This window comes from Dunckerocampus dactyliophorus, chromosome 7 (assembly GCF_027744805.1).
Source record: "Dunckerocampus dactyliophorus isolate RoL2022-P2 chromosome 7, RoL_Ddac_1.1, whole genome shotgun sequence".
NCBI classification, from domain to species: Eukaryota; Metazoa; Chordata; class Actinopteri; order Syngnathiformes; family Syngnathidae; genus Dunckerocampus; species Dunckerocampus dactyliophorus.
In genome coordinates this window covers 21977527-22004656 of record NC_072825.1, presented here as the reverse complement: position 1 = coordinate 22004656, position 27130 = coordinate 21977527, and the positions used below count along the sequence as shown (strand labels likewise).

At 40.1% G+C, this 27130-nt stretch overlaps 3 protein-coding genes across 5 annotated transcripts; all 3 read left to right on the top strand.

Moving 5' to 3' along the window:
- Positions 1-1310: 1310 nt before the first annotated feature.
- On the top strand, positions 1311-11973 carry tnxba (tenascin XBa). 2 transcript variants are annotated; one of them, XM_054783206.1, is made up of 15 exons: positions 1311-1608; positions 4815-6428; positions 6509-6640; positions 6715-8832; positions 8912-9034; positions 9126-9269; positions 9418-9537; positions 9618-9773; positions 9836-9948; positions 10031-10163; positions 10233-10384; positions 10469-10565; positions 11111-11272; positions 11350-11513; positions 11598-11973. In XM_054783206.1, exons 2-15 carry the CDS (start codon positions 4910-4912, stop codon positions 11694-11696), a joined length of 5232 nt encoding a protein of 1743 aa, XP_054639181.1. In that variant the 5' UTR covers positions 1311-1608; positions 4815-4909; the 3' UTR covers positions 11697-11973. The 2 variants fall into 2 exon arrangements, with proteins under 2 accessions (XP_054639181.1, XP_054639182.1); XM_054783207.1 differs by lacking the exon at positions 1311-1608 and adding an exon at positions 3767-3847.
- A 230-nt stretch (positions 11974-12203) lies between these two features.
- On the top strand, positions 12204-21172 carry LOC129184737 (steroid 21-hydroxylase). Its single transcript, XM_054780980.1, has 12 exons — positions 12204-12370; positions 13702-13896; positions 13981-14070; positions 14149-14303; positions 15831-15926; positions 17684-17794; positions 17878-17964; positions 18924-18995; positions 19075-19188; positions 19280-19446; positions 19983-20086; positions 20160-21172. The coding sequence occupies exons 1-12, from the start codon at positions 12235-12237 to the stop codon at positions 20411-20413; spliced, it is 1581 nt and encodes a 526-aa protein (XP_054636955.1). The 5' UTR covers positions 12204-12234; the 3' UTR covers positions 20414-21172.
- LOC129184738 (allograft inflammatory factor 1-like) lies at positions 20291-23727 on the top strand. Of its 2 annotated transcripts, XM_054780981.1 has the most exons (7): positions 20291-20437; positions 22591-22667; positions 22764-22825; positions 22918-22984; positions 23072-23113; positions 23194-23359; positions 23447-23726. In XM_054780981.1, exons 2-7 carry the CDS (start codon positions 22649-22651, stop codon positions 23532-23534), a joined length of 444 nt encoding a protein of 147 aa, XP_054636956.1. In that variant the 5' UTR covers positions 20291-20437; positions 22591-22648; the 3' UTR covers positions 23535-23726. The 2 variants fall into 2 exon arrangements, with proteins under 2 accessions (XP_054636956.1, XP_054636957.1); XM_054780982.1 differs by lacking the exon at positions 20291-20437 and having other exon boundaries at positions 22605-22667; positions 22764-22827; positions 22919-22984; positions 23447-23727.
- The last annotated feature ends 3403 nt before the right edge of the window (positions 23728-27130 follow it).

Sequence of the window (27130 nt, the reverse complement as noted above, 5' to 3'; positions counted from 1 at the left end):
AGAACCTCTTTAACCTCTTTTGTGGTCCAAGACGTGGCTTGTCCAACATGGCAGAGTTTAGCGTGAAATAGCATCTTTAGCAGTTAAATTCATGTGTCTGCACATGCATGTCGAGGAGGTCAGCCAGAGGAAGAGAGAGAGCAAGCAGTGGAGAAGCGAGGAACAAGCGAGGTCTTATGTGCTGATATTTTTCTAATCTCAGCGGCCAGGTCCAACGTAAACAACATCGGAGTAGCGGAGCATCACTTCAATCGCAGCTCCATCAATGGCCGCTCTGTCTCACACTCTGACCAGTCGACGTTTCATTACATTTCGATCTGAAGAGGATAAATAGCATGGGCGCTCAGAAGGACCGGACCTCCGCCAAGGCTTTAACACTTGTCACCTGCAAAATCATTGAGTACATGTCTGCCATTTTTTTTAAATACAAGGGCAAGCTCTAGACCAGTTACCGCTTGATCTAGTTAGACGAGGTATAACTATTTGTCCCATATTAAAGTGTTTTTCAAAAATTTGTATAAGATGCTTTTTAGTAAGCCCTACTAGGAACATGCCAGTCTGTAGCTTTAATGTTAATGAGTTGCATTTGTGAATGTCTGTCTCCGACAGAGTGTGTGGCTCCAAGAGGCGCTTTTGTGCAAGTTATCCACTTTTACAAATACACTGTAACTCTGCTCTTGTCCAACATGATAGATGCCATATATCACATACAGTAACACAACATTAAGGAGTGGGACAGGAGGACATAAGCGACTCTGGCCTAGCTATGTGAGCTACAGTGCTAACATTTTAACAGCAGCATGATGCTAGGTTAGCCCATTCACTGAAGAAAAAACAAAATGATCAAATTTACAGCTGACTGATGGGTAGTTGGCAGCTCCAGGCTTTATTTTAAGGTGTGTAGTAAAGATTGTTTTGTTTTGTCTTTTTTTTTTTTTACAGAGTTGTCCTCCATGAAGTGATGCGGGTATACAGAAGGCAACCTGATCTTCAACAAATTAAAATTCACTTTAAAGGAAAACTGCACTTTTTTGGGGAATGTTGCCCATCATCCACTATCCTTATATGAGACATCAACACATATGTCTTTCTTTTTTCTGTGCGTTCTAAAGATATAAAAACAGCTAAAAAGACACAGCTAAGAATCCACGTCATGGGAAACACATTTTCCGCCTAGTCTTCTGAAAAAAAACCACCAAAAAGCGCCAGCAACCTCTCCATTGACATATACTGTAATGAGACCTGCATATTAACCAAGCCACAGCAACGTTATTAGTATTATCAACATTGTTATGCCGATCGAACTACGCCGCTGGCGTACTGACACCTCGCCACACCACACCAGCTAGCTACTAGCCCACTAGCGAATAGCTTCACCACACACTCGCCCACAGTGCGTCAGCGCCGCACCCTCAACGCCTCAGGCCACTACCAAAAAGGGAAGGCTACATATTGAAGCTGACAACACTGCTGCTGCGTTTTTATTTTTGAGTTTGGAAAAGCTAACGCTAGGTGTAGGCGTTCGTTTCTATGTTGCTATACCGAATCAATGCACCCAGGAAGGAAGTTCCTGTAATGCTTAAAAGGACCAAAATATGGCAAAATACTGTAAGTATAACATGTTATCATGAATGTACCTTTTACTACATGGTTACAGCATGGATAATTAACCATTATTTGGAGGTGTTTTAATAGCGGCCTTTGTAGGCGGCATAGGTGTCCCCTATTACATGCAGTAATGAGCTATCTCATTTCATCTGTTTTTATATCTTTAGAATGAGAAAAGATGTGTGTTCATGTCCTACATAAGGATTGTGGATGATGTGCAAAATAAAAAAAATTTTAAAAGTGCAGTTTTCCTCTAACTCCAAATGTAGTCAGGGTATGAATAATTTTGGGATTAAATGTTGATACCTTAAGGATGAAGGACAAAGGACAAGGTTTATCAAAAGAGGTACAAGACAAGGAATTATTTTAGAATGTCATTCATGTTGTCTGTTCACTCTCATAGTATAGTTGAACAACATAAAACATCCAGCGTTCTCTATAAATGTTGACAGTATGCACTCAGACACTGATTTATAGTGTGCCTGATCTTTGGTTTGCCACAAGCGTCTTAGTGTCAATGACACCATTACACTTAACACACATTAAATATGCTGAACAAGCAAGTGTGAGACATTTTCACGGAGATGCTCGTGTTTTGTCAGGTGTGCGGTAGCTTTAGTTCTTTAAGGTGGTCTTTATAGTCGGCCTCTCCCAAAGGCCACAGCAGGGTCAGCTGTTTGAGGGGAGCGGGCAGAGGGGAGTGGTGCAATTGGTGATGCGGAATGTGACCGCTTGGTGGAGACACGAATGATGAGGGAGCCATGAATTGTTAACAGTTACAGTGTGTCGTTGTGTCAGTAATGTGGTGAAGTGTCCATCATGGTCAGTTGTAATGTCTTTTTAACTGTATTTTTGATTTGTTTTCTTAATTTGCTTTACTTCAAAAATAGGGAATTATCCTTTTATTCATTAAAATGTTTACTTTATTTGGTTTTACTTCAAAGCATGTATTACAGTATACTTTAAATCAGACATGAATTTACCTATTTTAATTTAATTTGAGTGATTTTATTTTACTCTTTTTCTCTGAAAATATAAAAAAATGGGAAATTTGGCTTTAGCGTTTTTTGCACTTGTTTTTGGGAAAAAAAATAGAAGAAAATTCACTCTTGTCTTTTCACTCTGCTAAAGTATTTTTTATTTGTATTATTTTAACACATGTATTACACGACTCACTGAACCACAATGTATGCATTCTGCATTTTAATCTATTTCATTTTTATTTTTTCCCCTTTCACTGCTTCTGAATAAAATAGGATATAGGATATTCTCTTTTCACAATACAATAAGATTTTTATGCATGCATTTATTTAATTGATTTTTATTTTCTATATTTTTTCCTGAATTTGTTTTTCTGTCTTTCCATATTAATACATGCATTTCACTGTATTCATAATCAGACATCACACATTCTTTCACTCTTTGAAACAATAATATGCATTGAATGTGCTCTCTGATTGCCTCCAAAATGGCTGTTATATTAATAGACACAACATGCTGCAATGGTTGAATCTGTTGCTCCTCTGCAAGATGTCACTCATACCCGTTTGCTGCGAAGCCTCGGTTAACCTGTCTTCATGTGGTTTACAAAAGTAGGGATGGTGGGTGGCCATTTTGGTCTGACTTGCAGGGCCGCCACAGAACCTTCCTTAAAATCTGCTGGATGTTTGGTCTCTTACATAACTGCGGCGTAGTTACATCTCATTAATGCCAACAAACGACCGATTCATATAGCGAGAGGGTCCTGTCCCACTGAGTGGGCGCTGAATACCTGCAGTGTTATGTTATGTGCTGCATTCCAGCTGAATCATGATTCTCAGACCCAACTGTTATTCAATCAATGTTTGTGTGTGTCAACTTACATGCAAGAAATAATAAGCTTTGTTGTAAAGCAAATTGAATGTAAAGATAGATGATACAATACTGAATTACCTACCGTACATGAAACGGTAATCTAAATTGATTGGCTGAGTAAACTGGCAGATCCGAGACACGTCTAAAGTCTGTGAAATTGAATCCATTTTTTTTGTTTCTCGTTGAAATGTTTTCAGTGGTGGTTGAGAGTGGGACCACTGGGGGTGGAGTTGGGGAGTGGGGTGGTGGTCCCTTAAGTAGGAGCAAACTTTATCCCTCGCCTCCTTTCTCCTTCCTCTCACCTCCCACCCTGCAAGCCTATGTAAGATTTTCCAATCAGATGGAGGGAACCAAACTGAGATAAAACCTCAAAATCATTTATCAGGTAAGTGAACTTTATTTTGATGAAACAATTAAGTTGTGTCAATATATTGGTTTATAGTGATGTCTTTTGGCTATTCTTTGATGTTGAGGCTGTTTTAATTGCGCAGGTGTACCAGTAATTATATTGGCTATATTGGTAACTTGCATATGATTTAATATACAGGAATAGTGGAATATCAATTTGATTTATAAAAAAAAAAACACTATGAGCCATTGCTTCCCCTTTAAAAGGCCTCCACTGCATGCAGCCAATTAGTATGAACAAATACTGTATACTTTTAATTGCTGGGCGCAGAAATGTAGGTCAGCATGAATCTCAATATGGTTTACCTCTTCTTTCATTCTGTACAGATTCCATTCAATGATTTGACATTTCCTTCTGTGAGCCTTATTATAGTTACAGGAGCTTGGGCTTATGTAAGCATCTGTGGAGCGAAAGACATACAATGTCCCACAGTTCTATACAGTCCCCCACTGTTAGCGCTCCACTCTCACCGTCAGACACTCAATTCACCTTCTCCCTTCCTGTTCAAAACCATCTAATTTGGATGGGGAAAGCTGATGAATCAACTATTATGGGTCACGGTTGGAACACTGGCACATTTTGTCAGCTCAAATGTGGTTTAGGTTAAGTTTAAAACAGTCTATCCTGAAAGCACAGTGTGATCAGTCATGGTTTATTGCAAGGTGGTTGGAGTCATTTGTCTTGTAAAAAAGTACTGACATTCAAATTAACAATGACACAAAGTAAATCCGCTTGAAGGTGTTTTGATTGACATGCAGTATTTGTGTATGACTCTGCTCAGTGAACCTTTACATTGAAATAAGTCATAGGGATGGAAAAAAGGGAAACCCTACCACTTAGAAATCCAGCACTTAGATTATTTAGAACCTATGTATACATAAATACCACATATGTATGTGTTACTTTCAGTGACAATTAATTGTTCATTTCTTCTTATTTGTAGGTTAAAGCTGGCTCACCACCACTCATATTGAAGAAGGAGTTGATAATCTAAGGAGTAACATAAACCAAATTTTTGGTGACGGTTACTGGCTCAAAATGCTGTTTACACTGGGACTTCTCCTCCTTCTCACACCATTTCCCTCTCTTCAAACCCCCACCAATCAGAAGAGAAACTCCACAGGAAATGACCTAACTAAAACCAACAGCCCTTTCACCGTTCTGAAACCAAAAGCCAGCTCTGGTCCAACCAAAGCAACCGGGAGCCCCACCCTAAAGACAAATAACATCAATCAGATTGTTTTACCCACTCCTCTCCCCAACCAAAAACCTCCCGTGATAAACACCACAGCAAGTGGCAGAAGCAAGCCCAACCCGGCTGTGAATCCCACCACTATGTCCACTCCAGTGAAGGCATCCACAGCTAGTGGATCGATGAGCAAGAAAGACAAGCACACAGGCTTAGCTAAATCCACACCAGCCAGCGATGTGAAGCTTACAAAGAGCAACCCTGGACCCACTGGAACTGTGAATGATCAGTCAGCAACCGCAAGGTCTACATCAGTCAACAGTGCTAAAAACACCAAAAATAAAATCCAACTTTCTGTCAATCAGACTGCTTCAGAGAAATCTCCTTCAACCAGCAGTGGGAAGATTGCCAAAGTCAAGCCAGCCCCCACCGTAGTTCAAAATACTCAGTCAACATCCACAAAACTGGCCAGCAGCACCAAAACCACCAAAAACAAGCTGACAGCCTCCATCAATGAAACTGTTGTTACAAAATCCCCCTCCACCAGTGAAATGAAGAACTCTAAAGACAAGACTGTCCCCAATGTCCAGACTGTTGCTACAGCTAGCAGTTCTACAGTTAACAAAGATAGGACCAAACCGTCTGTCAATCAGACCCTTGTAGTGAAGTCTCCTTCCACTGTTGATGTAAAAAACTCCAAAGACAATCCTGCCCCCACAGTACAGACTGCTCTCTTCAACCTAGCAAAGGCCTCTACAGCTATCATTTCTGCAGTTGTCAAAAATAGGACCACACCCTCTGTCAATGAGACTACTGTAGTGAAATCATCTTCTACTGTTGATGTAAAGAACTCAAAAGACAAACCTGCATCTACAGCCGAGGCTGCTCTCTCGAACCAAACAAAGACTACCACATCCAGTAATTCCGCGACTGTCAACGATAAGGCCACGACTTTTGCTAACCACACTGAAGAAGTGAAATCTCCCACTGCCGGTGCTATGAAGAATTCCAAAGTCAAACCAACCTCCACTGTCCAAACTGATGCATCCATTCCTGCAAAGACCGCCGCTGCTGTCAAGTATGTGTCGTCAGCCTCTGCAGATCAGGCCCCCGTCACCAAGGCGCCCAGCAGCACCAAAGCAAAGACTGTTCCCGCACAGCCTATTAAGGTGGTCATCGCTAATGACTGCGAGTCCAGCCACACCAAGGAGCATGACATAAGCCTAAAACCTGGTGCTCCCTTGGTCATGACTCATAAGATCAGTTTAATGCATGGTGGCTGTGCTGGTGGATGTGAGGCAGAGATGGCAGAGTTGAAAGTCCGCTTGGCCCGTCTGGAGAGAGAGATGTCCTCTCTGAAGGAGAAATGTAGGTTTTATTAGTTTTGCCACAGATATTTTATAGTCTCACCTCTACAGTATTATGCAACTTTTGTGTTTGTCGCCCAGGTCCATGTTCTGCAAATTGTCCAAATGATTGTAGTGGCAATGGGGAATGTCAGAAAGGAAAATGTGTCTGCCAGGAAGGATTTCTGGGTCCAGACTGCAGTAATTGTGCCCAAGGAGCTGAGTGTAATAAAAGTAAGTGATGCTTTGACAATGTGTATATCAGGAATTGAGTCTTTACTAACAACCATTCTACTCTGTATTCTCAGGAGAAGCCAAGGGAACAATCAAGGTCAAAGTGGACACAGTAGCCCAGAAGGTGAACAAAGAAAGCAGTACTGTCAAAGAAGAGGAAAGAACCGGCACAGCAGAGCAGCTTGAGAAGAAGGAGCAAAAGAAGGGGACTGATGCCAAGGGGACGGACGCTAAGATAGCTGTTACAGCTAAACTAGCTCTTGCAAAAGCACAAGTCAACCTTGATGCTTCTGGAAAGAAAATTACAATAAAGGGTACCACAAAGACAACCAGTCCCACTGTTGGCCAAGCTTTGTTAAAGCATGGAGTAAGAAAGCAAGAGGAGGCCCGCAAAGGAAAAATTGCAGGACTGGCTCCTAAAAAGACTGATCTTAAACTTGTCAAGGAAGTAATCAAGGTTAAATCCTTTTCCAAATCTGACCAACTGAAAGATGAACCTCAAAATAACATAACCCAGATTGATGCAACAACAACAAAATCAAATCACACAGCTAAAATTGCAACAATTCTTACCAGGATTATGGGAGCCAACAAAACCAAAGCTGGAAAAGACACCATGGAGCAATCCACACTATTTGAAAAGAATTCTACTCAACATTCTGGGCCAAAACAGGTGAAGAAGGTCAAAGTAGATCCTGTATCTGAGCACTCGACTGATGGCAAGACTGGACAGGGCAGACATACAACTGATGCTAGCAAGACAGAAAAAGGGAGGGAAACTACAATAGTGCACTCTGTTGACTCTAAGACCGGTAAAGGGAGAGTTACAACTGTGCAAACTGCTGACGGTAAGAGTGAGCGACAAAGTGCAACTTTGCACACTGTCGATAGCAGAAACACAGATGCTAGCAGGACTGGAAAAGGGAGAGATGCCATCACTGTGCACTCTGTTGATGGTAAAACTGGAAAAGGGAGACACACCACAACTATTCACTCTGTTGATGACGAGACTGGTAAAAAGAGGGATATAACAACAGTGCATTCCGCTGATAGCAAAACCGGAGAGGGAAGAGATACAAGTGTGCAACCTGTGGATGGAAAGACCGATAAAGGGAGAAATACCGTAACTGTACACTTGGGTGATGGTAAGACTGGAAAAGGGAGAAACACCGTCACTGTGAACACTGATGATGGCAAACAAAGCAGACACACTACAACTTTGCATCCTGTTAATGACAGAAACACAGATGCTAGCAAGACTGGACAGGGTAGAGATACAAGGATGCACTCTGTTGATGCTAAAATTGAAAAAGGAAGGGATACTATGACTGTGCACTCTGTTGTTGGCAGGACTGAGCAAGGCAGACAAACTACAACAATGACAGATGCTGTCAAGACAGGAAAAGGGAGTGATACTGTAACGCTGCACTCTGTTGATGGTAAGACTGGTGAAGGTATGCGTACTACAACTGTGAACTCTGTTGACAACAGAAAAACAGATACTAGCAAGCTTGGAAAAGGCCGAGACACCATTACTGTGCAGTCTGTTGATGGCAAGACTGGACAAGGAATGGATTCAGAAATTGTGCACTCTGTGGAGGACACGACCGGACTAGGCAGAGATGCCGTAAGTGTGCACTCTATTGATGGCACACACACAAATGCCATCAAGACCAGCAAAGGGAGGGTCACTCTAAGAAGTCAGCATATAGCAAATGCAACTGTTGTAGATGAAGTTAGGGTTACCAATGGCGGCTCTGTGACTAGTACCAGAAGGACAGGAGGATTAGGTTCAGTGAAGGTTATGAACATCTCCTCCCACAGCTTCATTGTCACGTGGTCAGCACCACAAGGAATGTTCAAGAACTTCACGGTGATCAGAAGGGAGCCGCGATCTGAAGGCGATGAGGAGGACTTTGAGGAGTTTGAAGAGGAGGCTTTTGAGGGGGATCTTGTCCAATCAGCTAAGAATACAATGGAGGTCCAGATGCACAAGGAGATCACAACTTCTTCGGGTAAAGTTGTTGCATCAAGAAGTAAAGCAGAAACCAAGAGGGTCATGATGGTGGTCCCTGGTAGTGTGCGATCAGTTGAGTTCAGTAACCTTCGCGCTAGCACACGCTATGTCCTGCACATATATGGTACTGCTGCTGACAGAAGATCCAAGATTCACAGAGTTATTGCAACTACAGGTAAAACAAAAAAGAATACAAAAAAATAATTTTCTCAATGAATGTGAATGTGTCCAACCTTCTCATCTTCCTGCTGTAGGTCCTGAGGCAGCCACAGATATGGTTTTCAGTAAAATCACAGAGACATCAATCACGATGTCCTGGTCCAAACCAAAGAGCATGGTCACAGGCTACACGGTCACGTACACCCACATTGTCACAGGTCACCTACATTAGTATTATGTAATAAGATCATTACCCTACCACTGATGTAATTTAAAGTAAACACTGCATTTCAACTGTCGTCCTTCAAGGAGAAACGCGTTCCGTGAACTTGGACTCCCATCAGACTCATGTTGTTCTCTCCAAGTTGTCTGCTGGATCATCCTACATAGTCACTGTAACCTCTACACAAGGCAAAGCCCAGAGTGATGCTCTTGTGTCTATTATAACCACAGGTACACCACAAAGTCCATTTCTTTCTAGAACTGCAAGACTTTTGCAGTATGCCCTAACCCACTGAACCTACAGTATCTAACAAAAGTGAGTACATGGCAATGAAGGCCATGTTGCAAAAACCTACTATGTTTTGTCTCTCATCTGCAGTGCCTGCACCTCCAACCCACCTCCGGGCCATCAATGTGACAGATACCAGAGCAGTGCTGCAATGGACCCCCAGCTTGGGGAAGGTGGACCGCTTCATCATCAGCTACGAGTCCTCCAAGAGTGAGCGTTACAACTTCAAACATGCTCTAACCATTATCCACCAAGGTAACTGATATAGCAAATGTTTCTCCTCGCCGCAGCTCCTAATGTAACTGTGACAGTGATGGTGTCTGGAAGCTCCGTGGAGCACCAGCTGAGAGGCCTGCAGAGAGGCACCGTGTACACTGTCAAAGTACTCAGCCAGAAGGACAGCCTTCAGAGTGCAGCCATTACAACATCATTTACCACTGCCAATGGTGAGTAAGCAAGTTCTTTGAAATCAGAACTTAATATTTATGCATTTCTCTATCCCTTTAAGTGGTCAAAGCAAGTGAAGTGGGTGCTCGCTCTGCACTGATCACTTGGAGAAGTTCCACTGTAGTTTATCACAGTTACAGATTGATCTACCAGGTTGTAGGAGAGGCAGCAAAGGTAAACAATGATTATTAGTACTTCAAGCCCAAACATACACGTGATTACTTACTGTAATGTGATGTTTTTATGCTTATGTTAGGAGCTTCTCCTGGAGTCCACCATCACAGAGTATAAGCTGTCAGGGTTGTTACCCATGTCACGCTATAATGTTCTAGTACAAGGCGAGAAAGATGGACAATACACACCTATTGTCACCACTGAATTCATCACAGGTAAACCCAAAACCCAAACAGCGATTGCTTTTTCTGATGATACTCATTACGTTTTTTCTTATTGCACAGGGAAGCTGCGTTTTCCATACCCCACTGAATGCTCTCAGGAGCTGCTGAATGGAGCTCTTCAGTCAGGGGAGGTGGACATCTACCCCCAGGGCAAGGACGCGCAGGTGGTGAGAGTCTACTGCGACATGGAGACCGATGGAGGCGGTTGGACGGTGAGATAAAATCATGTTATTCAAATAAAAGCTGCAGAAACGCCACAACATATTTTGAAGACTTTCATTGGTTGTTTTTTGTAGGTGTTCCAAAGAAGAATGAGTGGAAAGACAGATTTCTACAGAACCTGGAGTGAATACAGAGGCGGCTTTGGAAACCTCAGTGAAGAGTTCTGGCTCGGTACATTTTACACTCACTTGTATTAACACCAACATCCGCAAGTCCACGTAGAGCAGTGCTTCTCAAATAGTGGGGTGAACTGTCAGGGCGGGCGTGAGTGCCAGGGGGTACTTTCAATGTTAGTGAAGACCTGTCAACATGTACAAATGTATCGTATTCAACATGCAGTTTGACTCTTGAATATGTCTGTATGCTTCACAGCTCTCCATTTTGTTGCATTTTATAATGACGTGAAGTACAACATACTGTAGCTCTCTTTGACCACATTGTCATTTATCAATAAGTATATTGCACAGCACAGCAGCGGCGCCAAAACCAATGTTGAAATAACCGTCAGTAAGGAGCCAACTGCTCTCATCGCCCATCCTGTTGTGTTGGAAGCAATTGTTGCTGTCCGACTACACCTCGGTGTTCTCCTGATGGAACGAGGGGAGGTGGCTGGAGACAGCGATGTCTCGTCATCCCTACTTAGACCGCTGATCCTGGATAAGTGGTAGACAATGAGAGAATGACTGTTGTTTTCTCTCTCCTACCACTACCACCAGGAAATGAGTTGCTGCACAACCTGAGCAGCATCGGCCCTGTAAGTTTGAGGGTGGACCTGAGATCTGGAAACGACACGGCTTATGCTCACTACACCAACTTCTCCATTGATTCAGAGGAGAACCATTATGCCCTCAGCGTGTCTGGATACACAGGAACAGCAGGTGAGGTGTTTTGCTTCAACGTGCAAGCTATCAGCTGAATATCTTTGCGAATATTTCATTGTGGTTGTCGGCGACAGGGGACTCCATGAGGTACCATAACGGCCGTCCGTTCTCAACCTTGGACAAGGACCCTGATTCTTTGGGGATCCACTGTTCTCGGGCCTACATGGGAGGCTGGTGGTATAAAAACTGCTACAAAACCAATCTCAATGGACTCTATGGCATCAACACTAACAATCAGGTACACTCAACAACTACCAAAACGTTTAATGTCTTTGTTTGTTTTCCCTTATTGACCACATGTCATCCATGTTCTGCACTGTAGGGAGTGGTATGGATAGACTGGAAAGGTAAAGACTCCTCCATTCCCTTCACTGAGATGAAATTCAGACCATCCAGGTTCTCTCCTGCAACACACGGCTAAGGGGGATGGCACATTCTTGGGCTGTCTGAACTGAACAACTTCCAGCTAAGAATGAGTGTTCCAGAACTCTAAATGAAATGTTGTTGCTGGCCACTCTTCCCAAGTTTGTTTTGAGGACTCTCCACAAGTGTGTTCCAACTCAGCAGGGTCATTTCTCTGTCGAGAACTACGTTTTGTTCTACTTCTCACCCACTTCAACACGGTGTTGTTTTGACTCGTCTCACTACTACTGTAAATATGCACTGTCTCGCTCTGTTGATAGCAATGTGGCTGTTGTGGACTGGTTTTGCATTAAATACATCCTGTTAAGGAAAAGGAATTTGTTGTCTTTCTTTGCGAGGAAAAGAAAACATCACTAATCTATCTGTGATGTGTTTATCGAGGCCTTCACCGTGACACTGCTTGTTTATCACACTAGCCTGTGCATTCCTATTGCATAATGTCCTTGAGAGCAAAAAGAAAAAAAATAGATCACTATAAATGGGACGCACATTGTAGTGAACAGCTTCCTGAAGAGGAGCAGCGTCAAAGACACAAGATGCCGATACAAGTGCCGGCGTTCGGGGTGGGAGCTGCACTTCTCCTTCTCCTTCTGATGCTCACACTTTTGCTCATTTTCTACAAATCTGCTGCCAGAGACAACACCCAATACCCCAATAGAAAAACACAGCAAGGTAACTATTACTATAATCAGCCCTTTGCAATGAAAAGCATGTATTTTCAAATGTTGCATTTCCTTTTTCTTTTTAGCTTTCTTTGCTTTGGAGAAAAAAAAAACATTTTTAATAAAAAAAAAACAAAAAAACATAAATAATAGAAACACAAACACAAATAATGTGATTTTTTTTTGTTTTAACCAAGAACTTTTTAAATATATATTTTTTAAATTCAAAATGCAAAGTAATGTGAGATGTGCTGCATCACAAAATCCAGACAATCTTTTTATCTTTTTATCTGAAAAACTACCAAAAAAAGGATTGTAGAAAGTATTGTAGAAAAAGTACACTAGGTCCCCAACTTACGAACACCCGACTAGCGAACACTCGCGGATACGAACACAAGCCATTTTGCCTTGTAGCCAGTCGCTCAATCAGTATTTATACTGCTACTGTACATGCTTGACCAGTAGAGGGCACTGTGACACTGCTAATGCAGCCTTAGAGCTAATGAGACCAACAGAGGAAGAGTTAGACGCTGGGGAGATACAGTGTAAAGCTAAATGGAAAACTAAATTGTACAACCCGGACAGAGCGTGTGATTAAAGTTTATGAAGAGTTAATAGGCCTGCTTAATTCTACACCACCCACAGAACACTACCTCTTTTAGAAGAGTCTAACGACAACGACGATTTGTCCTTTTTTTCAATATCTCCTCCTCCAACTCCTCCACATATTTAGAGGTTTGTTTTAAATGTTACGTAAGCTACTAAGATATAGGTTTGCTACAGAAAAGCCCATCAAAAAAGCAAAGAAAGCAAGAACAGAAACTCAAAATGAAAAATGTAACGGAAAAAATGAATTATAAAATAAAAATCATTGATCTCCAAATTGTGTGTATATTTTTATCTTATCAATATACTATACAATTGATGAGTTACAATTAAAAAAATACTTTAAAAACTAAGTACATAAAAAAAAATTCAGTCTAGAAAATATATAATTTTGTTGTTGCTTTACGAAGAACAAAAACATTTCAAATACATGGTAATACATGCTTTACATTGGATAGCAACATTTTTATTCTGATTTACATATATACCAGTAATTATTAGAATATGCATAAATTTTTAACGCTTCCTTTTTTAAATAAATAAATGTATGACAACAAAGGGTTATGTTTTTGGATTGTGTTGAGGCAACACTTTTTGAACGTGTCCCCAAAATGTATTGTACTGCTGGAAAACACTGCAGTTCAGACATAATACGTAAAAATGTCTTAACATAAAGGTTACAAATCATTTGTGTTCATGTCCTCTTTGTCTTACTTTCTCTCTTTTGTCTCACAGCTCATTCCAGCATATGGCAGACCCTCTCTCAGCTTCTTCCTCCATCTTCTTCTTCATCTTGTTCCATCCCAAGTCCTCCAAGCCACTTTCTTATCGGCAACATGATGGAGTTTACTCACGACCATCTGCCCATTCACCTCACCCATCTGGCACAACGCTACGGGGACATCTATCAGCTTAAATGTGGAAACACTCGTAAGGGACAACAATTGGACACACTTTTGAATTTTTTGGTGTCGCAGATAGTAAGTGTGGTAAGGTCAGGTTTTGTTTTTCCAGGCATGGTTGTTCTTAATAGCAGTAAGGTCATAAGGGAAGCACTCGTCAAGAAATGGTCAGACTTTGCCGGAAGGCCCATTTCATTCACAGGTGAAGCAGTCAAACATATTTAGAATAATGGGAATAGATGCATTTACTGTGAGACTGTGATGCTTCTGTGTCCATCAGGAGATATTGTGTCTGGTGGAGGGCGCTCCATCTCTCTGGGGGACTACAGTGACGAGTGGAGGGCCCATCGGCGTCTGGTACACAGTGCTTTGCTGCGATGCTGCCAACACTCTTTACATGAGGTGGTTGAAAAGCAGGCAGCACACCTCTGCAAGGTAACTGCAACAGCCCAAGACACATGTTTGCATGATTAGAGCTTCAAAAACTTATACCGTATTTGTATTACTATATTGCATTACAGTGCTACAGAACCTTTTTTCCTCTAGGAAAAAATATAAACCCAATCTGCCTCCATCCTTTTATTAAATTTACAGTATAGGCAATGTTTTGGAAGGTGTAGATGGAAGCTGGCGATAATATTTGACAATTTCTAATTATCTATAACAACTTAAATAATGCCTGGAGTGCATGAGAAGGATGAAAGGACAACGTAACTCTGTTAATATACAGCAGCAAGCAAACAAATTAATAATCATCAGCAATTAATACTGCTGATGAGTTCACTGTAAACAACAGCAAGTGGAATACAGTACGCATTAGTTTCACACCAACAGCAAAACTGCTGGGTGTTGACCACTCATTGTACTTTGAATGCCATCTTGTGCGGTCAATAGAAAACCTACATCAGGGGGTTGCCTACAGCCACAGCTGTTATGGGCAAAGTTTTTTTTGATCCAGCACTAATTAAAGACCCTAGCGACTTGCTTTTGTATGGGAGACTCACAGATTAATCGAATAGAGGCGTTAATTGGAGCATTGGCTGTTATTGAGTAATCGCGTACAGTCGTCCCTTGCCACTTCGTGGTTCAAATTTTGCAGCTTCACTCTATCACGTTTTTTTTTAAACAATTTATTGAAAAACATTAAATAAATCCTGCGGTTTAGTGGTTGAATAAGCATACATAAACAAATGTTACATATTTTTTGTCTAAATTAAGCATTTTCAAGCATAAAAATGGTTAAATGAACTAACAAACAAATATAAGGCATTCAAAAGACGCATTCAGACATTGACAATATGTAGTATTCTTCACTGGTCACTAGGTGTCAGTAATGTTACTGTAATATTCGGTAATCCACGCCAAGATGAAACTCAACTCTGAACCCCCAATGTCACTTCCTGTCTGCCACTCACTTTTGTCCCCTAGAGAACACATTTATAGCAACACACAAGTCTTATTCATGTCTTAAATGGCTTATTTACTCTTATTATGTCTACTATATTGGGTAACACAAGTGTAAAGCTGACTATCAGGGTGTTAGTTCATGTCTAGAGGGTTTTAATGATGTTAAAAAATGTATTTAGAAGGTCGTAAACAAGTTGTCTATTGCTCTAGCAACGAAAATATTTATAAATAAATAAATAAATAAGGAATACTACTTCAGGAAAAGTACTTCACTTATCACAGTCGGGTCTGGAACCAATGAACCGCAATAAATGAGGAATTACTGCATATAGCTCTAGTTGTACTGTAAAGACAGATCCTTTAATAGCTAACAATATGTTCAATTTCTGGGTCTATGGTTACCATCACACTCAAATTCTCACAGGTGTTATGGTGGTGGTTTTCACAATAGTTTACGCTTTTATCTATTCAAATAAACTAGAAGATAGCAAGCACGCTTTTACAGGATAAACATTCATAACCTTAAACAATCATTTTTGTGTATTATGTATGCAGGTTCTGATGAGCTACCAAGGCATTGCTGTTGATCTGTCTGAGGACTTCACAGTTGCAGCCAGTAATGTGATCACCACATTGACTTTTGGAAAAGAAGTGAGTATAATTGGGTTTTTTTGTTCCAAAGAAGTGACTCAGCCATGCACAGTATGTCGTAAAAGTGAGTACATGTCTCACATTTCTGCAAATATTTGTGTGTATTTGTATTTTAAGTCAGCTGGGATAGGCTCCAGCATGCCCCCGCGACCCTAAAGAGGAGAAGCGGTATAGAAAATGGATGGATGTTATTTTATATAATATCTTTTCATGGGACAACACTAAAGAAAAAACACTTTGATACAGTGCAAAGTAGTCGGTGCACAGATTGGAAAACAGTGGAAATTTACTATCCCCTCAAAATAACTCAACACTGTACAACACTATGTTAAGCTGTACAAATTGGACCCAGTTTGCCATTTTCTCCCTGGTGTCATGTGACACATCAGCGTTAATCAGCATTACAAGGTCTTAAGTGTGAGCGTGTCTTAAGTGTGTTAAATTGAATGTTACTGCTCTCACACTGGTCACTGGAAGTTGAACATGGCACTTCATGGCAAAGACCTCTCTGAGGATGTGAAATAAAAGAAGTAGCTCTAACAGCGATGAAAGTTGACAGAAGCCTGCACTAGAAATAAATGCATACTGACATTCAATATGCAGACCAACATTTTCTTTGTTTGTTGATTGATGATTTTGGTACAAAATGTGAGTTGTGGACACAAACATTTTGTTCATATTCTGGCAAAACAAGATTATTCAGTTTGTTTGGGTGGAAATTAGCTATGAAGACAAATGTTACAAAAAGGAGCGCTGAAGCTGTCAGCCGTTTTCATTTTGTAAAAGTAGCTCTCGCAAGTAAAAAGGTTGGAGACCCCTTTTCTAGGCGATAAGAAGATTGTCAACACCCTGAAACTGAGCTGCAGCATGGTGGCCAAAACCATACAGTGCTTTAACAGGACCACTTCCACTCAGGAAAAGCTTCCCCATGGTCCACCAAAGAAGTTGAGTGCACATGCTCAGTGTCATATCCACAGGTTGTGTTTGTAAAAAAGACGTATGAGTGCTGCCAGCATTGCTGCAGAGGCTGTTTGGGGTCGGGGATCAGTGATCAGACCACAAGCCGCATACTGCATCAAATTGGTTTGCATGTCTGTCTTCTCAGAAGGAATCCTCTTCTAAAAACGATGCTGGAGACAGCCTGCAAACAGCTTGCTGAAGACGAAGGACATACAGTAGATTACTGGAACCATGTCCTGTGGTCTGATAAGACCAAGATAAATGTTTTTGGTTCAGATGGTGTCAAGCGTGTGTGTTGTCAATGAGATGAATACAAAGACAAGTGTGCCTTGCTTACAGTCAAGCATGGTGGTTGGAGTGGTGCCCGCACTGGGGAGCTACATTTCATTGAAGGAAACCTGAATGCCAACATGTACTGTGACAGAGCACGATGCCCTCCATTTGTAAACTTGGCCGCAGGGCAGTATTCCACAATGATAAAGACCCCAAACACACCTCCCAAGATGACCACTGCCTTGCTAAAGAAGCTGAGGATAAAGGTGATGGACCGACATCCTATTAAGCATCCTCAAACGGTAGGTAGAGGAGTGCAAGGTCTAACATTCACCAGCTGAAATGGCTGTATGTTGAGTTATTTTGAGGGGACAGTAAATGTATTTATAATCCAAGATGCACACTGACTACTTTCCATTGTATCAAAGTATTGTTTCTTTAATGTTGTCCCATGAAAAGATATGCGAGCGGTGTCATCACTTGTGTGACATACTGTATTTATATTTATTGTATGATTCTTTCAGTATGACAAGAGTTCTCCAGAGCTGCAAGAGTTACACAACTGTCTGAATGAGATTGTCGCTCTGTGGGGCTCTGCTTGGATTTCAGCCCTGGATTCATTCCCTTTGCTTCGAGTCAGTGACCTCACTGATTAAGCGCAACTTAAGTTAGTTACTAACAAACAATCAAACGTAATATGCCGTCTGTGTTTTCCTAGAAATTACCCAACCCTGTTTTTTCCCGTCTCATGAGAGAGGTGACCAAGCGAGATGCCATTATTGGCAAACACCTCAACCTCTACAAGGTCAGTATTCACGACCAATACTTTTATTTTTTCCCAATACCAAGAAAAACAGAGCTTGGTACCAAATGATACCAATACACATACTTTGGCAAAGCAATGGGTTTGGGATACATAATAAACCGATACAATACAAAGTGTTAAGAGATTTTGTATACAGTAATCCCTCGTTTATTGTGGTGAATTTCCGTGAAGTAGGATTCCTTCTTTATAAATGGAATATTTTCGGAGTTAGAGCATAGAAAACCTGTTTACGACCTTCTAAATAGCCCTCTAGACATGAAATAACACCCCGTAGCCACCTTTACACTCCTATTACCCAATATAGTAGACATGATAAGATTAAATAAACCACCTAAGCTATATAAATGTGTTCCCTATGCGAGCACTGTGAGTGGTGTACAGGAAATGACGTCGGCGGTTCAGAGTTGAGTTTTATCTTGCCACGAGTTACAGCTGCAACAGAAGCCCGTGTTTTTATGAGGAATCATTTTGGCTATTGTGAGATAATTCAAACCTGCAATAAAAGCCTGTTGTTCTGGCGATCAAGTCTTATCCTTGGCAAAAAATACATAGCTTTATGCATTTTTTTTGTATTAATTATATTCCGTATTCAACCATGAAACAGCATGATTTATTAATATACTTTTGAAAAACCATGATAGAGTGAAGCTGTGAAATTCAAACTGGGAATTAGCAAGGTACAACTGTACATTATTATTTATATACATTATTATATACAGTATACTGTATATTAACAGTATACTGTATAATATACAGTATAAGTTTCACTAGTAATTAACTAAATTAAGTTTTCCATGATATTTAACTTTTTTTAGTTGCACATGGACTTTATTAGTACAGGATCCATATTTAAGATCCCAGATTTTTTACTAAATCTCACAGATGTTTGCGCCTCCCTGTAGTTTATCTTACCAGGTGTTGCGTTGTTTCTTGAGCAGTCCCAAGACAAGAGACGAGAAGACACCATCACCAGCTACCTGCTGCAGGGCCTCAACACTGAAAGCGGAGTGGTAATCCATCCATCACTTCATTCTTAATAAGAGAGACATTTATCTGGGTTCTAGTATAAATGATGATGTTGGTCATCAGCTTCTGACAGACACTCATGTTCACATGGCCACTGTGGACCTTCTCATCGGAGGAACAGAGACTACGGCAGCCTGGCTCAACTGGACCGTAGCTTTCCTCTTGCACCGGCCAGAGGCAGGCAGACTCTAAAACCTTCCCATCATGAATGGTGTATACCTTTGCCAAGCATGGCTGCTCTCTCTCTCTCTCCTATTTGAACCTTCAGGTCCAGACTCAGGTCTATGAGGAGCTGTGCACTGTACCAGAGGGTCACTACCCCAAATACAGTGAGAGGCACAATCTTCCCGTCCTGTGTGCCCTCATCAATGAGATGCTCCGACTCAGGCCTGTTGCTCCTCTGGCGGTACCGCACAGAGCCATCCAAGATAGCAGGTCAGCAACATTGGACACTTGCAGAAACAAGAGAGAAGCACTTAATCCTGACACACACACACCAAAAACTGTTATTTATGACATACCGCCACTTTATTAAGTACACTTGCACAATCTACTAAGACCCGATACAGTCATTTAATAGTTTAACAATAGTCTTAAAACAGTATCAGTATTCTGCAACAATAGTGATAAATATCTCGTTGATACCTTTCTGACAGTCAAAAGTAAGCATTACTATTTTTGTGATTATTAAATCTATTGGATCTCATTAGATTGTATGGGTGTACCTATTGAAGTGGTCAGTCATGCAGAATTTGGTCATGCTGATTTCATAATAGCTAATAATAATAACGCTCAGTGTTTTATGCTAACGTACACTTTAGTGTACCTTTAACTCAAAAGTAGTATATGCTGGCTGATATCAGGATTAAGTGTGTTTTGATAAGATCTCTGATCTTGGTGGCTTTGATAACACTTGTTGATATTCTTCATACTATGGTCTAAGAGAGTGTATTATTCTTGCACATGCATAGCATCGCAGGTTATTACATTCCCAAGAACACAGTGATTATTCCCAATCTTTTCGGAGCTCACCATGATCCTGCAGTTTGGACTGAGCCGTACAGCTTCAAACCAGGTACAGTACTTCATAGAGTGTGTACTGTTAAATACTGCGTCTACAGCCATACCTCCATCATTCTGTCCTTCAGAACGCTTTCTGGAGGGAGGAGGAGCTTCCCCACGAGATCTGATCCCCTTTGGAGGGGGTGCTCGTCTTTGCCTGGGGGAGGCGTTTGCCAAAATGGAGTTGTTTCTCTTCACAGCCCATTTGCTCCGAGATTTCCAGTTCGTTCTTCCTGACAGCGAGGCCCGTCTACCAGACTTTAGGGGTGTCGCTAGTGTTGTGCTCAAGGTCAAATCCTACAAGGTTATTGCACGCCCACGGTGTGTCAATAGTAACTAAAGCTTGCTCAGCATGTGCACTTCGGTGAGTGTTACCATTATGAAATGTGCAATTATGTATTCTGCACTTCTTTGTCCTCGCAATGTGGAATACGCATAGATGCCTTTAAATACAAATCTCCATTGTCTCATTCGATATCAGATTAAGTGTATTTTGTAGAAGTTGTTATGTAGTTATTGCATTCGATGTAAAGTTTAATACTTGGGCTGTCAAATGATGAAACAATTAAATCTAATTAATCACAGTTTTCAAATGAACGTGTGGGGATGATATTGTGATTCAGTCTGCCGTCATAACAGGGACGTGTGGCTTGACATGATGCACATGCGTTAAATACGCAAAATATTTAAACTTTAATTAATGAAATAAATTAGTTACTGCCATTAACGTGCTATTTTTTAACATGCCTAGTTAATACATTTTATAACACCTGAAATTTGAGTACATTTTAGGAAATAAACCTGCTTCAGTTTGAACTTTTGCACTGATCAGTCTGGCAGCGCCACCCAGTGGACATATACTGACATGGGGACGAATGGATGGATTTATGAACATGCTGTATGTTTGTACTGTATATACTGTATATTTTTTTAGCAAAAAACATCACAGGACCTGGTTCCAATACTCCATGTCGTTTGGTTTGTTTGTTGTTTTTTTTTTTTAACTCAATTTAATATTCTACTGTGTACAATTACCATTAAAATGCTTGCTAAGATAAGTCAAAAACTTATGTTGAAGTAGTTTCCTTTTGCTGTCGCATACATCTCTATTTGGCCATATCCTCTTATACATTTTGCATTTGCATCAACTGCAGAATTTAGTCAATTCGATAATGATACAACAACAAAAATAAATAACGAGGAAAATGACTCCTATGTGATGAAGCAGTATTGAAAGTGAATGAATGAAGGACTCCAATGGAAAAATGTTTCAAATTGCTGGACACGTTCTTTCTGACATCTTTATATAGGAGAAATAGTGACACCGTGTGGAAAGAAGACAGCATTACACCATTATAGCGAATACACTATTTGAGTGTAAAATGATGTTCCTTCGTAGGAAGGAATATCAGGGCCATATTGACAAAAACATTTTGAAATTAAGTAAAAAGTAAAAGTAGAATGTACGAAGCCCCCGAGGGCTCTGACCTGCAATCTTAGATGGTTCTGTGCGGTACTGCCAGAGGAGCAACAGGCCCTGAGTCGGAGCAGCTCTTTGTCAAGGGCACACAGCACGGGAAGATCGTGCCTCTCGCTGTATTAGGGGTAGTGAGCCCCTGGTACAGTGCACAGCTCCTCATAGACCTGAGTCTGGACCTGCTGCAATGGTTGAAGAAAAGAAGGAATTAAAATGATAACAATGAAATAGAAGAACAAACAATATTGGGGGGTAGGCGTGGGGGCGGAGGTGAAATTTAAAAAAATAATAATACATTTGTAATATTACAAGAAAAAAGTTGCAATATTTGGAGAAAAGCAGCGATTAAAAAAATAATAGTACAGTTGGAATTGTACCAGAAAAAAAGTGCAATATTTAAAAAAAGGAAATAAAAATGTTTTAATATTAACAGGAATTAAAAAGAGTACGAATATTACAAGAAAAAAAAACAATATTACAAAATATTTTTGGTGAAAAATCCTGTATTACAAGAAAATGTTGCAATATTACACCACCTTTTTCTTTCAGAAAAAAAGTATTACATTAATAAATGAATTAATTTATTTATTTTTTTACAACAAGTTTTAATATTATAAGAAAAACAATATTACAAAGAAAAAATATGAACAGAAAAATAGATTTTTTGAGAAAAAGAGTTGTACTATCACATGGTGGTTCGGATACCTGAATTGCTTGGATGGGAAGAGACCCAGAAGATGCTGAGGTGATGAACACAACCTGGGTTGTCTTTGTTTCTACTGGTGCCCTACTGGATAAGCATTCCAAGTATATTCAAATATCTTCAAAATGTAAATTTCTTCGTTACTAAAGACAAAGTTGGTTTGAGCAACTTCCGACTTTCACATGGGTGGCAGTAAAAACGTGAATGACACTGCAACATCTGCAACATGTGTACATCTTGTACAAAACAGGTCTTGTGAAAAAGTGTGACTGTCTGATTGCAGCTTTAAATAGCTGCACACGAATCTAAGCAAAGTGTCACTGACTTCCTCTTTCAGCTCACTTTAGAGAAGAAACAACACTGGATTGTGCGGTTTGCCGTTCCACGGGGCACAAATGGACAACCGTATTCAAGGTTGGTACTTTTTGCTTAACTTCTTTTAAACAGAGGTAATCGTTCAAAAGCGATAGGTGTGTGAAATACTGTATACCTTGTTTGTTTTGGTGGCAGGTGGTAAAGCATACGGCATCCTTAAGTCTCACCAAGAAGACAAACTGAACACTATCAATGAGGTGACTGACACCGTACAATGGATAATGTGCCATCTTGAAGTCAATACAACACAATACTAAGACTCACAAATGTATATTTTTCTTACCATTAGGTTTTTTTGTCTGATGAGCAGTATGCAGAGGTGGAAGACCTCGCCTTCAAGCTTGACATGTTTAAAAGTAACAATTTAACTGGCTCCACAATGCAAACGTTATGCTATTAGTCAAATATATTCAGATCCTGACTTAACTCTTTTCTTGCCACAGAGAAATACATGGAGTTTGATCTGAATGACAAAGGTGACATAGGTAAGTAACTCTGGATTTAAGATTGAACCTATAATTAACCTCACGCTAATGACTTTATCACCTGATTTTGTCTTTCTTAGACATGATGGGGTTAAAACGAATGCTGGAGAAACTGGGACTGGCCAAGACTCACTTGGAGCTGAAAAGGATGATGTCAGAAGTGGCTGGAGGACCATCCAAAGAAACCATCAGCTACACTGATTTCTTAACTATGATGCTGGGGCAAAGAAATGCCATTCTAAAACTGTGAGTGTGACAGCAGGCTGCTTTGCCTGGAGTTCAAATGAACTATCAAACGTGGATTTACTGTGTGTGTAATGTCCTCCATTGTAGGATCCTGATGTTTGAAGGCATGACCAAGGAAGAGGAGAGAAGAGATGTTGGACCACCTGCTCCTAAAACCTTCTCAGAACTACCCTGAAGACATTACCGTTCCCAAAAGACTAAAAAGTTCTAATTTATCACATAATGCCACTTTTCATGTAACTTCTGTAAATGTTTTGTAGTCCAGTGGAATCTCCAAGTTCAAGTGCTTTTTCTTTATCCTGCTTGTGTTGTCCAGCTCACAAATAAACGAGAACAGAACTTCATTGAAGAAATGTACAGTGGATCCCTGCATTTTCATGATTCAGTATTCACAGCCTCACAAATTCGCAAATTTTTGGTAAAAAAAAAAAAAAAAAAAAAAGTCAATTATTTGAATTATTTTTTTCTACGAAAATATTGCAAATGGTCTTTCACTTGGATAGCACTTTTACACCTCCAAGGCACTCAAAACACTTTGACACTGTTAGCACATTTACCTACTGATGACGCAGCATCAGGAGCAACTGGAGGTTCAGTATCTTCCCCAAGGACGCTTCAACATGATCACAGGAGGACGGACGGTCGAACCCGCAACCTTCAGGCTGGGAGACGACCACTAGAGCCATGCCGCCGTTTTGTCTGCAGAAAACTCATCTCAATCACCATGACTAAGTCAATATTTATAACTACATGGTAAGACAGCTAAAACGTACAGCATACATGTAGCGCTGTTAGAAAGCCACCATTTTTACATTTATGACTTTATTCTTTACTGATAATGCTTTTCATCAAGATTTCGCACTTCTTTCGGCAGTAGCGTATTATTGTTGGAATTACAAAAGGCAAGCAGTGTGGATTATGTAGACGCGGCATTGGAGAAATGTCTTCTCTAGCCTGCTAGCCAGACTGAAGGCTACAGTGTGGTTCCGGTTCCATCTGGTCATCAACTTACATCATCGTTCATTAGTGGTGAGGTCATACATATTTGATACTTTACATGCATTTAGTAAGTGTGTGAGTCATATTTAGGGCTTAAACCTGGTAGTGCCGTCAGTGAAGAATTGCAATTGAAGAGAGAAGGGGAGGCTTCTGGATCTGAATCTAATTAATAATTACAAGAGTCACTTTTATTGCAAAAGTTGATCTGAAACCAGAGGACGTCAACATCAAGCTAGCAGGATGGTTGGGGCGTATCAATTAAGTTTTTCTTTTACATTTTTTCGCCATTTGCTTGTGGTCCCGGAACAAAAATTCCACCAAAAGCGGGAATCTACTGTACCATGTTGACCTAAATAAGACAGTCTACATTTATAAATGGCGGCGTCAAATGACTCAAGGGAGTCAGAGGTTTTCCTCCTGTCACTCATAAATCAGTGACCTGCAAATATTGAGGAGTTATAATGCCACTTTTAAGAAAATGGTGAACAATCAGTTGTCAAGCAGCTAAAAATATATATATTTTCTTTCTTATTTCACTGATACCAAAAACCTGATGACAAAAAATAGCTGTCATCTTATATTCTGATCAATACAGTGAAGATGAGTGAAGTCCAGATGTTCAGCCAGTCGAGGGCAAGGGTCACAAAGTAGTGCAAACAAAATGCAGACATTACTTACAGTCTTACTTTAGCAGTGCCCAAGCCAAGTCGTACAATGTGTGATGTGAAAACATTGTATTTAGGCCAGGACCTTGAAAAAGCACATGTGAAACTTACAGAAAATGACCTGACACTGATTTGGAAAAAGGAAGTACTTGAATAAAACTACAGTATTGTTTAGACTGCGCTTGTCAGAAATGTTAACATCTACTTCTGACCTTAACTTGTTCTCATCATCTGCAGCCTCCAACTAATCACATCCAATGTCTTGCTTCTACATCGTGCCGCTCATTGCTTTGGATGTGACCTGCGTTGAGAAATGAAACAAGGTGAATGACTTGTCACCCAAATTTCGTCAGAGTGGGTGGCACAGGATTCATACACTCACATTACAGTCTTACGAACAAAGACATTGCACATAGCACTTACCGCAACTAAGTCAAGAGATATTGCTAAACTCTATACTCTATTCTATACTACAACAATTTTGAATTTAGCTTTTTGAATTCTAGGTGGCCAATGGGATGAACCACTGGCCTTCCATGGATTATTACATGAAATTGCACCATTAATGAAATATTCAGAGTCAATTAAAATGCAGAATAATGCATTTATTATTTTTTAAATAAAAGACAAGGATAAGTCACAAAGTAACACCATTGTTCACCATCTAAAAACTATTTTTTCCCATGTGAAATTCTAAGTTTCCCCAGGAGAGGTTTTTGTTGTTGTAGCTACCAATTCTGCAATAAAGATGTTTGCTAAGAAACAAATCAGCTAAAAAGGGATTTGTGCGTTGACAGAAAAAGTACATTAGACAGCAAGTGAGAGCAATCTACTTGGACTATGTGGTCAAAGGCTTTACAAACTTTTGTTCATATAAATATTGTGACATCTCTAAATTTAAGCCTGGAAAGCAGCTTTTTCATTGAAACATCACAGTACATCAAATCACATGAGACAGTTGCTACTTTACAAATAAATTACTGTATAGTAGAACATGTAAAAAAAACAAAATGTGCTCCTGACAGAAAAAGCCACATTTTCCGGGGCAGCTGCCTTTACTTTACACATAATGTGACAAGCGCAATGTGTTCCCACAATAACTGAGTTGAAAATTGTACAAAACGTTAATCAATATGCATGTTGCCATTATTGCAAAGTGGTAAAGTTGAGGGCTTTGGGGTAGGATATAATATTGTCATGAAATTAATTTTAAAAAATGAAGTTTTTTAAAAATGAATATTTTCTCCAAATTGTACAAATCCCTCCAATATACGCGAGCACAAGGTCGTCCAATGTATTGACTCCACATGCTGAAAATAATTGTACATTGAAGTAGGGGCAGATATAAATATATGGACATTCCTCATACATTACTATTAAGGTCTGTGGTCTTGCAAAGTATATTAAAACCTGAGATTAACAGACCAAAGCTTTAAAAGTGTATCAACCAAATCTAGTCAAAGCAGTTGTAACATCAGAGTAAAGCATTATGGCTGAGGGAAGCACACTGTTCATGTCGAATGAATGGGGGCTGATTAACGTCCATTAGGGAAACGAATGGAGGGTTTTACAAGGTAAGAAAGACTTAAGACCCCATATTCAGTCAAATCAACAGTAGCGCACAATTTAATCTGCAGAGGGATATGAATAACCTAAAAACTTCAATTTGTGCAAACACTATAAAAGCATTAAAGCTATAAAATAGAGAAATATGTCAAAATATATCACGTTTTAAATCTAACTTTACAAGAACATGTAGGTTACAGCCGGGAAGTGAGGGAGGGAACATTTCTGTTATTTTACCTGAGCAGTGAGCAAAACCAAGCGACTGTCCGAATTAAGAGCACAGAATTACCTTTGTGTTTGTATCAATGTGAGGTATATAATTTAACTTCATCAAATTTCTCTCCTAAATGAAATGCATGAATAAACAAGAAACAAAATGTAGTTTTCCCCAGTAGTATCAAGGAATACATGCTGGCTATCAAAACTAGTACCAAGACAAAAGCATTTGTGAATAGAAAAAAAAATGCTAGGGAAGTAAAAGCATTTAAAAGCAAACATAACTGCTATGACTGAAGTGAGGAATGATGCTTTGAACGAAACA